The 13,016-nt window shown below is 30.6% G+C and overlaps 2 protein-coding genes across 2 annotated transcripts; one reads left to right on the top strand and one right to left on the bottom strand.

Moving 5' to 3' along the window:
* Positions 1 to 447: 447 nt before the first annotated feature.
* On the bottom strand, positions 448 to 1,914 carry LOC102628957 (glutaredoxin-like). The gene is made up of 4 exons (XM_015533939.3): positions 1,151 to 1,914; positions 964 to 1,052; positions 704 to 802; positions 448 to 613 (listed from the first exon to the last, which is right to left on the bottom strand). Exons 1-4 carry the CDS (start codon positions 1,273 to 1,275, stop codon positions 555 to 557), a joined length of 372 nt encoding a protein of 123 aa, XP_015389425.3. The 5' UTR covers positions 1,276 to 1,914; the 3' UTR covers positions 448 to 554.
* Positions 1,915 to 7,807: 5,893 nt separating this feature from the next.
* LOC102629237 (cyclin-U4-1) lies at positions 7,808 to 9,698 on the top strand. The gene is made up of 2 exons (XM_006489962.4): positions 7,808 to 8,373; positions 9,327 to 9,698. The coding sequence occupies exons 1-2, from the start codon at positions 7,985 to 7,987 to the stop codon at positions 9,595 to 9,597; spliced, it is 660 nt and encodes a 219-aa protein (XP_006490025.2). The 5' UTR covers positions 7,808 to 7,984; the 3' UTR covers positions 9,598 to 9,698.
* The last annotated feature ends 3,318 nt before the right edge of the window (positions 9,699 to 13,016 follow it).

Raw genomic sequence — 13,016 nt, forward strand, 5'->3', positions numbered from 1 at the left:
TAATACCAACTTGTGAATGTAGCCTCTGATATGTGCTCAAGATGCATGGGGCTCAAGTTTCTTCAGATGGTTATTGTCTTAGTCAGAATAAAATATACTAGTGGGTGTATGTATTTAGTGGCGGTTATGCACGTTTCCATTTTAATTGTTCATGTTCATATTTTCAAGTGATTTCCTTCTTTTGTAGTTTTTAATTTCTTGGTATGGTACAGGTCTAGTTAAGATACCTTATTGAACTTGTACTGGGAGGTTTCTTTGGAGAATGAAAATTGTCTTGTCCTTCTAATCAATCCATATTCCTTCTCTATTTCTCTGACTTCCTTATCAGCCTCAACTCAAACAAGACCAAGAGCTCACACAAGTCCACTTACCTCATACTAAAGTACTAAACCATATTAAACTACCAACAACACTATTTATTGATAAATACACACACAACATATGAAACTTGGTTTACACTAATACTGGGGAATTTCAATTTCTTCTCTTCATTTGATGCTCATCAACTTTTCTGGTTCCAAATATTAATCACAGCTGAGCAGAGTTATTGGCAATCAAACCAACATCAGCAAGAAGGGCACCAGCTGACCTTGTTGGTGCTTCTCTGTAAGAGCTGCAACAACCAAAACAGAAAGAATAAGAACAAATTGTGTACAAACTTCCATTGTTTTTAAGAGGGCTTGATCCACAAAGATGCACCCACTCTCACATCCTCCAATATGTTTCCCCCCAATAAACACATTAGGCACAGTCCTCTGCCCGGTCCAGGCTGTTAGTGCTGATTGAATTTCTTCTCCTTCCCCTTCAGAGAGAGAAAAAAAAAAGCTTAAAATCGATATTGCCACAGTCAAATTAAACAAAGTAGAATGTAGTGTAGGCTTGATTACTCTCTGAAGGGGAAGGAAAAATCGATATTGCCACAGTCAAATTAAACAAAGTAGAATGTAGTGTAGGCTTGATTACTCTCTTCACCCAATTCAATGGCTTTGTAACTTGCTCCTAGCTGTGTAAGCAACTGCTTCACCCTTCTGCAATAACCGCAGTAGGTTTTGCTGCAAGCATGTATGATCATCATAAAAATTACGTTAATGAGATTCTATTTTAACGAAAGAAAAGATATAAGAGCACAAATATACTAAAATATTACTACCTAAAGACAACGACAGGACAGGAGGAGACGATCGCCTCGGCCTTGTTTAGTGCCATTTTGATTTTGTTGCTCTTCCTTTGCTCTTTGCTCTGCTTTGCTTTGTGCTTACAGATAAAATGAGACATGCATTGCTGCTCCTTTTGATTTACGAAAATGATAAACAAACTAAAAGATGACTAAATGACGACAGAAACGCAGCGTGGCTTGTTGTTTCACACGTTTCCTTAATATTCCTTTAATTTTGCGTGGGCTCATAATAAACAATAAAATAAAGAATTTAGAAATGAAAAGCATGGGCTCATAATAAACAATAAAATAAAGAATTTAGAAATGAAAAACATGTCAAATTTCAGTTTTTTATCTTTTCCTTTCTCCTCCCTCCCCAGCCACTCATTTTTATCTTTTCCGTTTCACGCCCAGCCGCTTCTTTTTTCTTTTTTTTTCTTTTGATTTGCAACTTCATCCCCATCAGTTGCAGCCATTTGCTTCGTTACCGGACGACGACCGCTTCTTATTCTCGCCCAGTCATTTTTTTTTTTCTTTTGATTTGTAACTTCATCCCCATCATTTTCAGCCATTTGCTTCATTATCGAACGACGACCGCTTCTTGTTTGCAGATGCAGATCTAACTTCTTCCTTATGGCAAGATGCAGAGAGTGAATTGATTTTTCTTTGTTAAATGCAGACGGCTCACGTTAAATGAGAGGACAAAAAGAAAAATTAATTGTAAAAAAAAAAACAGACAAAAGGACCCACGTTCCTGTCTTTCCTTTGTCCTCTGTGAGTTCAAATAGCATAACTCTTTGATTTATAGTAGTGTTTAAAAGTTGGGCACAGGTGTCACTAAGTTAGGACCTGAATAACATGCTGGCAGTGACAGGTGGCTCATACCCATGATAGCTTGTAAGGTTCTACTTGCAAGAAAATGATACAAGAAAACAGAGAGAAGCAAGCCTAATGTTACATAAGATCGAGAGCATAATTTTTCTAAACCTTATTGAAAATAGTTACACTAGCATTTATTGATAGACATAAAAGAAGAATTTTAAACTTTCTTTAAGGCATTAGACGGTTTTTAAATAGTTTCCACTATGTAAGGCTGAAGACCAAAGAAAAGGCAGCATTTCGATATTATTTATTAACTCTGTGATGAATAAAGAAGTGAATGAAGAAGATGGATTCTTCTATTTTATTTTGTTTGTTGTTTAACTTCTTTGCCTTTGTTACATAAGAATAATAATAATAATAATAATAATAATAATAATAACTAAATTTTAATCACTTTTTCTAATTGTGAATAATTTAATTTCAGCTATCAATATCCCATTATGGAAAAAAATGAAGTAAAAATTAAATAAAGTATATGTTTATCGCTTTACTCTCAGTCAATTGTTAAGGGCAAAATGATCCTAATGAGTGTTTATTTTATTTTATCTTATTTATATGTGAATATTGGAAAGAATTTATCAATATCAAATCAAATTCTTGTTAGGTATGCAGTGCTGATTTATAAACTTTTTTTTAGCTAGAATTAAACAAAGTAATTTTTTTTATAAATATTTTTTATTTAGACTGTTATGATTTTTTAGTTCAATATATAAATTTTTAATAGGGACTAATATAAACATTATTAATTTTGTTAAAATTATATAAAATTATTTTAATAACCAATATGAACGTTACTTATTTTGTTAAAATTTGTAAGATTTGTTTTTAATTATTGGGCCACAAGGAAATTTTCAAAAGTGATAACTTTGCCTCTGTAAATAAAACTAGCAAAAATTGATTGTAATAAACAATTGATTAATTCATTGCGAGAAAATAAAACCAGCAAATATTGGTTATAATAGGCAATTGAGTAATTCGTTGCAATCTTTATTATAAACAATTGATTAATTCATTGCGAGAAAATAAAACTAGCAAATATTAGTAATAGAGAAATAATACATATACAAACTCTTATACAAATTTTTTTTATACAAACTGATATGATATAATTAAATTGGTTAGATTAATATCTTTTAATCCACATAATTTGTTTTTATTATTTTGTATTTTTATTCGTTAATGTCAAATCATTTTGTATAAAATAAATTTATATAAGAGTTTGTAATTGTATCATCACTCTTAATTATAATAAACAATTGATTAATTCATTGCAATCTTTATTAACATAAAAGAGAACTCGTGTGCATCACTATATATTCAAACTTTTAAATACGATGAATTTACAGATAGTTTAATCTTAGTATTATTCACATTTTATAATTTCTTTATCACCACTTTTAACCACAATGCTGAAATGTTTGTTTTAACAATATTTATCCTACCATTTTAGCACATGAGCGCATAGGATCCCTTTTAAATTTATTTAGAGTTAATTACAGAGTAAGAAAGCACTTCTTTCCATTTTTTTTTTAATTTTATATTTAATTTCCTTCAATATTTCATATAAATACATTTAATTTGAGGCTATAAAGACTTTCAATATTTTTAGATAAATTTAGGAGAATAGTGAAAAGGTTATTAGTAATTCAAATTCGTTTGAAGTTCTTATTAATTATTTAATTCTTTCATGCATCATATGTGTGACTAGAACATATCGTTAGATTCTAGGCTTCAACAATTTTTTTCGCCTTGTGCTTAAAAAAGAAAAGAGAAGAAAAGAAAACTGTGATGTGCATATATTCAAGCCCAGATATATAATATGTTTAAAGCTCACCAGTCACCAAGCCGAGATTCCCTTTTAGAGTAATACTTATCAGCACCTTTTAAAATCCTTATAAAACCTTACACTTGTAATCATACTTCCATTACTAGAAAAAATTACATAAAAGATAAATATGAATTTAATTAAATTAAAATATTTTTATACTTATAAATCATCAACCCTCCTATTTTTAAATGATAAAAATAATTGTTTTAAAATAAAAATAATTATGAGGCAATATAGTAATAATTATATAATGATAAGGTTTTTATTATAAAAATTATGTTTAATATTTAATTAAACATTATTGCAACTTTTCGTCCTTTTTTATAATTTTCATTCAAATTAGATCTATAAACAATCAGTGGGGTTTTATAAGAGTTTTAAAAGGGTGCTAGGAGCTTCGTTCTTCCTTTAAAGACATTGGCAGCCCCTTTAGCAATTTTCTTTAACCTAAGTGGGGGAAGCCATACTTTTTTACAAGAAAATTTGAAAAAAAAATTGTAGAGTTGGTTCTATATTGTGGAATTTTGTATCTTTTAATTTCTTATCATTTACTTTCATATTCATTAAATCTTATTATTAGAGTTGATAGACCAAAAATTTAAGGAGATTCGAACTTGAGATCTTAACTCTGATATCATGTTAGAGATTCAAAAGTTTAAATTGATAGATGAAACACCCAACAATAATATTTAAGAAAAGTCTTAATAAAATTTAACTTATTCATTTTTTGTGCAAACTTCAAATTCATTTGACGTAGCAATTTTAATTAAATAAATTTAAGACATCAGTATTTTGTTTTACCTATCTCTATTGAACCATTATATTGTCCATGTTTCTTCATCCAATAATTATCCTAATTAAAATTTCTCCTATATCAAGCTGCAATGATATATATCGTCAAGAAATTTTGAATCTTTTTTATGCTGCAACTGCTTTTCCGAAAGGCCAAAATTCTTCTACTCTTTCAGTATAAGTATTATAGACAACGAATAAATGTTCTTGTTCTCATGGAGAACTTTCCAATGAACTCTTCAAAACCCTTTAATTATGAGCCGAATGATACGCCACCAACACTTGTATAATATCAAATACTACAAGTCTACAAATGAAAGCCAAAGGACCAATATTAAATTATTAATTCTTTTTAAACGATCTACATTTTTTTTTTCACTTGATGACCAAACTTCAGAAAATAATTAACTGAGGAGAAAAAATCTTATTTTCTATTGCGCGATTCACAACATGCGTATCACGACGCAAAATACCGCCACACGCGTGACAAGGGATTACGTGGCAAAATCTTAGCGGATGGATAGTACCTGGATTTTCTTCTCCATGTTAAAAGGCGCGTGATGCGCTTAATTTACAACTATCACCACCACCACTCTCGCATTGAATTGAGTGGGATTTGCAAATTTATGTTTCTTAATTTGGCAATGTCTTGTGCTTTTTCTGTGTATATTTTTCGTTCCATAAATATGAAAGTATAAAATAAAAACACCCAAAGTTTTTTTTTTCCTTCTCGTGTTTTTATCTAATTGTTATTGAATGAGTACGATAAAAATATGAATAACATTTTCTAAACCGGCAAAGCTATGGTACCACAAATGTATGGTATCATAATTGGATCCAACCATTGGATTTATCCACAGTTGTCACTAGAGCTGGATCCAATAGTTGGATCTAACTGTGGTACTATACAACTGTGTCACCATAATTGGACCCTTTCAAAACATTAAGAAATGTGTTGTTACTTTAAAAAGTAACAAACATTATTTTTTGTTAATGGTTTTTTTTTTAATTAATTATTTGCTGAACGCCGGCGTAAATGGTTGTATCAATTTGTAGAAACAATCACGCCGGCATCACGGTCATGGACGAGGTCCATGGAGCAAAAGACTGTCCCGGTGGCAGCATGTTAAACGACAAACAAACAGATTGACGTTTTGGTATTTTTAAAAGTTTGTGTTTTAAATTTATTATTAATATATTGCTTCTCTCGTAATATGCTTCTCACGTTTCCTCTTCAATATAATAATTTCATTTGAAGGACGTGAATGAAGATGATATGATGTTAGAGTTGGCAAAGTCTACAAGAAAGAAATAAATAGCTGTAATGATTTGTTTGGTGGGTTAACCGATTTAATGCTAACAAAACCAACTCTTATTTTATCCTATTAATTAACCAGCTGCAGTAACCACCACCATGCATTATCATCATGCTCCTTATCGTCTTTCATTAATTCCTACTGAACAAACTTTCTTCTTTTTCCTTTTTGAGTATTACATTACACGATTTTCATCAGATGCACAGTGCCGAGTAAGTTTTTTATTGGTGGGGTTATGTTTCAGTTTTTTTATTGGTGGGGTTATGTTATCCCTCTTACACTATAGTTATAGGAGTATTAGACTATGTAGATGCAATATAATTGAAGCCTAACTTAAAAATGTGTTAAAAAAGAAGTAAATAATTTATTATTCTAGTAAATACACGGAAAGATTTAAACTCTCGACTTTAATAATGAAGCGGCGAAAAGTGGTTTATATCAACAATTAAAACAGATGGAAAAAAATATTTGTAACTACGTTTTAGCAATAGTCACGAGTGGCATAATCACTTACATCATGCTTATTATAACATTACTCTATTATCTATTATGTGCAATTAAATTTAAACTTTTGCCCTCGAATTGAAAACTACTAAGTATTGTCAAGTAGAATATAGCAATTTTAGCAAGGAACAAGCTGTCACCAAGAAAATAACACAGCATAGGCATAAATTGAAAGTTTAGATTCAGCGAAGTCAAGGCAGAGCAAAATAAAATTTCTAGCACAAGAATCGGTCACATTACTATTATTATAATTGATTGATGAATCTGTCAATTTTGATGATTGGATTTGGAATTTATGGCTCCCTGAAAATAAGCCAACTATGTACAGTAATTATAAGTGCAATTTAGAATTCACTTGAAGCTACCCTGTATTCCATAAGTTAAAAATAGGAGATGAAATAAACAGATCTAGATCAGATCTGATTTTTTTTTCTCTTTTTTTTTTTGGGCCAAATCAATTTTTGGTTATAATTCCAACTCAGACCTTCAGTGCACACTTCAGATCCAATTCAAAGTTTTTAAGTGATCTTGCCTTTGCATGAGACATGCATTTTCAAATTATAATAGTACTATTTTCTATTTTGTGTACCTAGTTGTAATAAGAAAGATATATTAATAACACATTAGAATTTTCATTGTAATTGGGGGAAATATGTGGTGCAACTTTGGTACTGTGCTATAGTTGCATCCAACCGTTGGATGTCAGTGGACCCCATCAATTCAAGTGCATCCAACGGCTGGATGCAACTGTGGCACCGTTGCACTGTAGCCTGATCCAAAGACGTTCCATTATTGCTCCATTAATAATATTAAGGTTTATAAATTTATTAATTTTATAAAAAGAGAGTTAAAAGGAAAATATTAATAATATTTTATGCAGGCTACTCTTTTGAATATGTAAAAGCACCTGAAATCATTGAGATGGTTTTCAACCCCCCACCACTATTATTATTATTATTACTATTATTATATACAAAAATGTTGGTTGATGAAAAATTACCCAGTATTTATAGTAGTAGTAAAACACAGTATCTTTTTCTTCATTTAGAAGTTAACGTTATATATTACTTCACTCATCTACCCACCTGAACTTTTGTGTATTCTTTAATTGAGTTTTTGTTTTGGGACATACCTCACTCATTATATAGCTCAGCAACCTCCGCACGCCATAATTATAAAAATGAAAATAATGAAGGGTAAAAAAATGAAACCATTAAAAATTTAATTAATTACTCTTAAATTAATCAACAAACAAATTCCTGATAAAGAAAGAAAGGATGCTAAAATATTCTCCTATATATACGTACTTTAAAACCAAACACCATGTACCTGTCGAATTGTAATTTCATTTCATTTCATTTTATTCACCCTACTCATTAACAACCGACTCTCTCTATTCTCCTATATGAAGTGAGAGCAAAGAATATTAGACAGAAAAAGAAAGCAACAGCTAGCAGCTGGACACTGAAACAAACTCAACAAACAAGACAAAAAAACCAACCAAAAATGGCTGATCATCATCATCATCATCATCTTCAGCTTGGAACCAATATTATTCTTGAAGGTCATCAAGAAGAGGCGGCGGTGATGCCTAAACTCATAACAGTTCTATCATCTCTTCTTCAACGTGTCGCCGAGTCCAACGATTTAAGCCAACGGTTTCACCCGCAAAAGATCTCAGTCTTTCATGGCCTCACTCGCCCTACGATCTCCATTCATAGCTACCTTGAAAGGATCTTTAAGTATGCTAACTGTAGCCCTTCTTGCTTCGTCGTCGCCTATGTTTATCTTGATCGTTTTGCTCAGAAGCAGACTTCTTTGCCCATCAACTCTTTCAATGTTCATAGGTTGCTCATCACCAGCGTTTTGGTCTCTGCCAAGTTCATGGATGACATGTAAGTCCTTTACTTCATTATGTGTTTCTTGATTTGACATATTCCGAATTTTAATGTGAATTTCTATGGAATTATATTTCAAAATTGTGTTTCTTTGATGCATTGATGGGGCTAATTAATTAGTAATTAGTGTTAGGTAATCAAATTGTGACATTTGAACTGCAGGTTAAGTTTTTTCATTAGACAAATCAATTAAAATAATTACTGCAACAGTTAATGGGGAGGCTGGACATTTTTTCTTCATAGAACATTAATTGCATTGTAGTAGAAATCAATTAACACGCCGTTTTGAAAGGCACCGGCGCCGAGAAAAAGAAGACATGCATGTGAAAGCCTGCGTGTTTTACCAGACAAGAACACATAAGATGTGGTGGTTTTGTCTTGTCTGTATCTATCTATATCTATCAATGCATGCCTGTAAATCCCATGAAAAGCTCCTGCAATATGATAAAAAATTAAAAATTGACAATGCTAAGTCATTATTAAAAAAGGGCAATGACAGCTCAATTAAGGCCATGATCCCAATTGCATTAATTCTGTGCTTAATAATTGGCACCAGTCACTTTTGCCATTGTGCACAATCATGGTGGTTGTTTGACTGTCATATTTTGCCAATGTCACCCAGCCTCATGTGAAATTGTTAATTAATTTGATAGGCACCGGCTACCTTACAACATCAATAACTAACATCTTGCATTTTTTTTTTTTTTGGTTGCAGATGACTTTTTTTTTTTTATTTCCTGATATTAATTTATATATTACGTAATATTTGAGACATAGGGCGATAAAATTGTTATTAATAAGAAAAAAAAAACTGTGCATATGGGAGATGTAACGTCCATATGTTGCAATCTTGAGGACCCTTACCTGTCAGAAAGTATAACTTCAATTGTTTTTCTGATTTTCTATTTGTATTTTCAATTATTTAACACTTTTCTTGTTTAATTTCGCAGATACTACAACAATGCGTTCTATGCTAAAGTTGGAGGGGTCAGCACGACAGAGATGAATTTGCTTGAAGTGGACTTTTTATTTGCTTTGGGCTTCCAATTAAATGTTACGCCCGCTGCTTTCTACACCTACTGCTCTTATCTCCAAAGAGAAATGTTTCTTCAATCTCCCCTGCAATTAGAAGAACCTCTCAACGTGGGCAGGCAACTTAAGCAGTACCATTGTTGTTTCAGTGAAGATGACTGTGCCCATCAAAAACAACTTGCTGTTTAAGTGCTTCTTGGGATTTTTCTATGTGGTATCTGTAGGTATAGTTTTGTTACCTCTAAGACCATTTAAACTTGAATCAATCAAACATTTTGTTTGAAAAGAAATCACAATCTCCTCTGCGACACAAAAAAATGTTGATGATAATTTTGTATAAAATTGTTTGAAATCCACATCAAATGTATAATTCATGTCCCATACAACAAGTGCAATAACTGCAGAGATGTGACACAAAAAAAATTGATCATCACAAGATTTTGGCCCAGTTAATCATTATTGTGGCTATTTTATACATGTTAAGTACATAAAAGATTGACAATCTGAGAGAAAAATTCCACCAACAGATGGAATAAACTAGAGCAGCTCAGCTCTGTTAGAGGTACACGCTACTTTCATATCTCCCTCCACCAATCAGATATGGCTCTGTCAATTGATACACTGATAGATGCCCTTAAAATTCTTCTCAGTCATAGTTCTGTATGGCACCTGCAGCTTCCTGATAATTTAATGAAACTTTGTGGCTGTGCATAATACTGGTAATGTACAGATGGGCATTTTATCTTTACAGTCTGGATAACATGCTCAATTTTAGCTGCTCTCCTCTTGTGGATTGCTACGACAATAAAATTCTGCTGTTGCCAGCCATGCAAATGTCACAATCAAATATTTACAAATTTGAAACTAGAAGGCCTTTTTGGCCCCATGTTTACATGACAAAACAGCAGTTTCCTGCATGTAATCGAATCCAGCCATGCTGGATTCACACTTGTGTTAACCGGAAGAAAATAATTTCCCTAATCCGTATCAGACAATGTGCTGCAGATTAAATTGTTTGACCGTTGACATCATTAGCTGGGTTGTCTTTGGGCTTTGCGGGTCAATAATGGGCTAGTGCGCTTAGGGTGCGTTTGGTACACGTATTGTATTATGTTGTATTCTATTATTTTAATGTTAGTGTATTGTATTATGTTGTATTGTATTAGTATTGTATTATAATAATACTGTACAATGTTTGATATTATACTGTACTGTAATAATTTTTTTAATTAATTTAAATTAAATATTATATTATATTAATGTTTTATATTATATTAATATATTTTAAATTGCATTAATATTTTATGTTATTATTTATATTATTATTAATTTTAAATTAATATTATTCAAATTTATTCATATTTAAATATTTTTATTAGTTATAATAAGTTATAAATTTATTAATAAATTATAATATAAAAATAAAAAATATACTATTATTGAATGATAAATTATTTATTTATTAATTTATATTAATAATTATAATGTAAAAACAAATAAAATAAAAATATTATATTAAATTAAAAACTATATTTATTTATTATTTTAGTATTATAATAATAATAAAGTAAAAAGCAAAAGTTAAAAGAAAAAAAAAAAAAACAAAGCTAATGCGTCAACTGACGCATTAGCCCCCCACCCCAATCCCTTGCAATTTTGTTCCAAACATGGGCTTGGCATTATTTTAATGTGAACAATGTTATAATACACCATAATCACATGCACCAAACACACCCTTAATGATTTGGTCATTTAGAGAAACATCAATTCTAGCCCAGTTTTTTTATCTTTACAAAAATATAAGAGTAGACTTTTCCCATTTTTAATTTTACAAAAATTAAGTGTGTGAATAAATTTTTGTACATGCTCTAAGAATGAGGTTATTTTCACTGTAAAAATCACTCTAAACACTCTAATTTTAATAAAAAATTTATTATAAAAATGCCCATCATATGAATCACTATTAGGTGTAATTTGTTCTGAGTCAATATTACATAATTAATTTGAACACCTACATAGCACACTCATTATTTAATGTATGTAATTCTCATGCTTTAAATCTTAAAACTTTTATTTACAATATCTTAATCAATGCTAAGATGAATAATGATGAAATAAATATTTTTATTTTTTCCGTAAATAAAATAAATTTTGCACTCATTATTTTTTAGTTTTACAAAAATAAAATAAACAAAAGTACCGTAAAGCATCCCCCCCCCTAGGGATGGCAATTGTACCCGCAAACCCGCAAACCTGCTCAAACCCACCCGTCAAAACCCGTCCGTTGCGGGTAATTTTATCCGTTGCGGGCGGGTTTAGTATTATAAATTAAAACCCGCATATGGATGCGGGTGGGTTTGGTATTAACCTTATACCCGGTGGATACCCGCATGGATATCCACCAAACCCGCAATAATTTTTTTCAAATATTTTTAATTTAATTTAAATATAAAAATATATAAAGAAAATAATGTAATTAATCAAATTACCAAATAGCCAAAGGCTCAAAGTTGTGTATGTATGTATATGGCTCATCTCTTATTCTAAAGTCATAACCTAAAGAAAACTAAAGGTATTTCCCTTCAAATTAGTATTTGAAAATATTAATCTTAATTATTATTTTAGGCATTGTGTTAGATGGGTGCTTATGGTGGTGAATAAAATAAATATATTCTCTTTGATCTTGTTTTAAATGATAATATGAAATGTAATTATTATTTTTAGATATTAGTTTGTGTTTTTTAAATAGATTTGTATAATTTATACTTAAATTTGAGAATTTGTGTTGAATTGATGTGGAAATTTTAATTTTTCATTTACATTGTTTAAATATAAAATTGAATATGTTATATGGAACTTGAGGTTATTATTATAAATTTATATATTAAATATTTGTGATTTTAAATACGGAAACCCGCAAAAAATCCGCCGGATACCATTGCGGGTTTGGTAATTGTTAAAACCCGCTGCGGGTGGGTTTTTTTAAAAAAATTAAAACCCGCTGCGGGTTGCGGGTGGGTTTGGTAATTTAAATTTTGTGCGGGTTTGGGTTTGGTAATGGCAAACCCGCTGCGGGCGGTGCCCATTGCCATCCCTACCCCCCCCCCCCAACCTCTTCCTTTTCTTCTTTTTCGTCGTCATCTTCTCTTATCCTTCTTTTTTTGGGTAGTATTTATAGAATATTTCTTGTTGTTATTTTCTTATTGCAAGTTATTTTGAATGCAAAATCTAATATTAAACATAAATAAACAAAAAAATTAATAACTATACCTTTAATAAATAATTTATTTTCAACTTGATGACTTGATTATATTGTTATAAAAATTTGTTAAATCTCTTGAAATTAAATGTATTGAATATAACTTTATTGGTGTTTTAAGTAAATAAACTAATTAACTTAACTGGTCTGAATAAGGACCTTCTTGAAATTTTAAAGAATGTAAAAGCAAAACTTAATTTTTTAAAATTATTAGATGGGCATACAAAATAATAGAATGCTCAAAGTAATTTTTAAAGTGTAAATAACCTCACCCATATGATCATACATAGATTTATCTATAATCACCCCTCTGTAATATATGTACACATAGACAGATAGACTATAGTTT

This window comes from Citrus sinensis, chromosome 9 (genome assembly GCF_022201045.2).
Source record: "Citrus sinensis cultivar Valencia sweet orange chromosome 9, DVS_A1.0, whole genome shotgun sequence".
In the NCBI taxonomy this organism is placed as follows: Eukaryota; Viridiplantae; Streptophyta; class Magnoliopsida; order Sapindales; family Rutaceae; genus Citrus; species Citrus sinensis.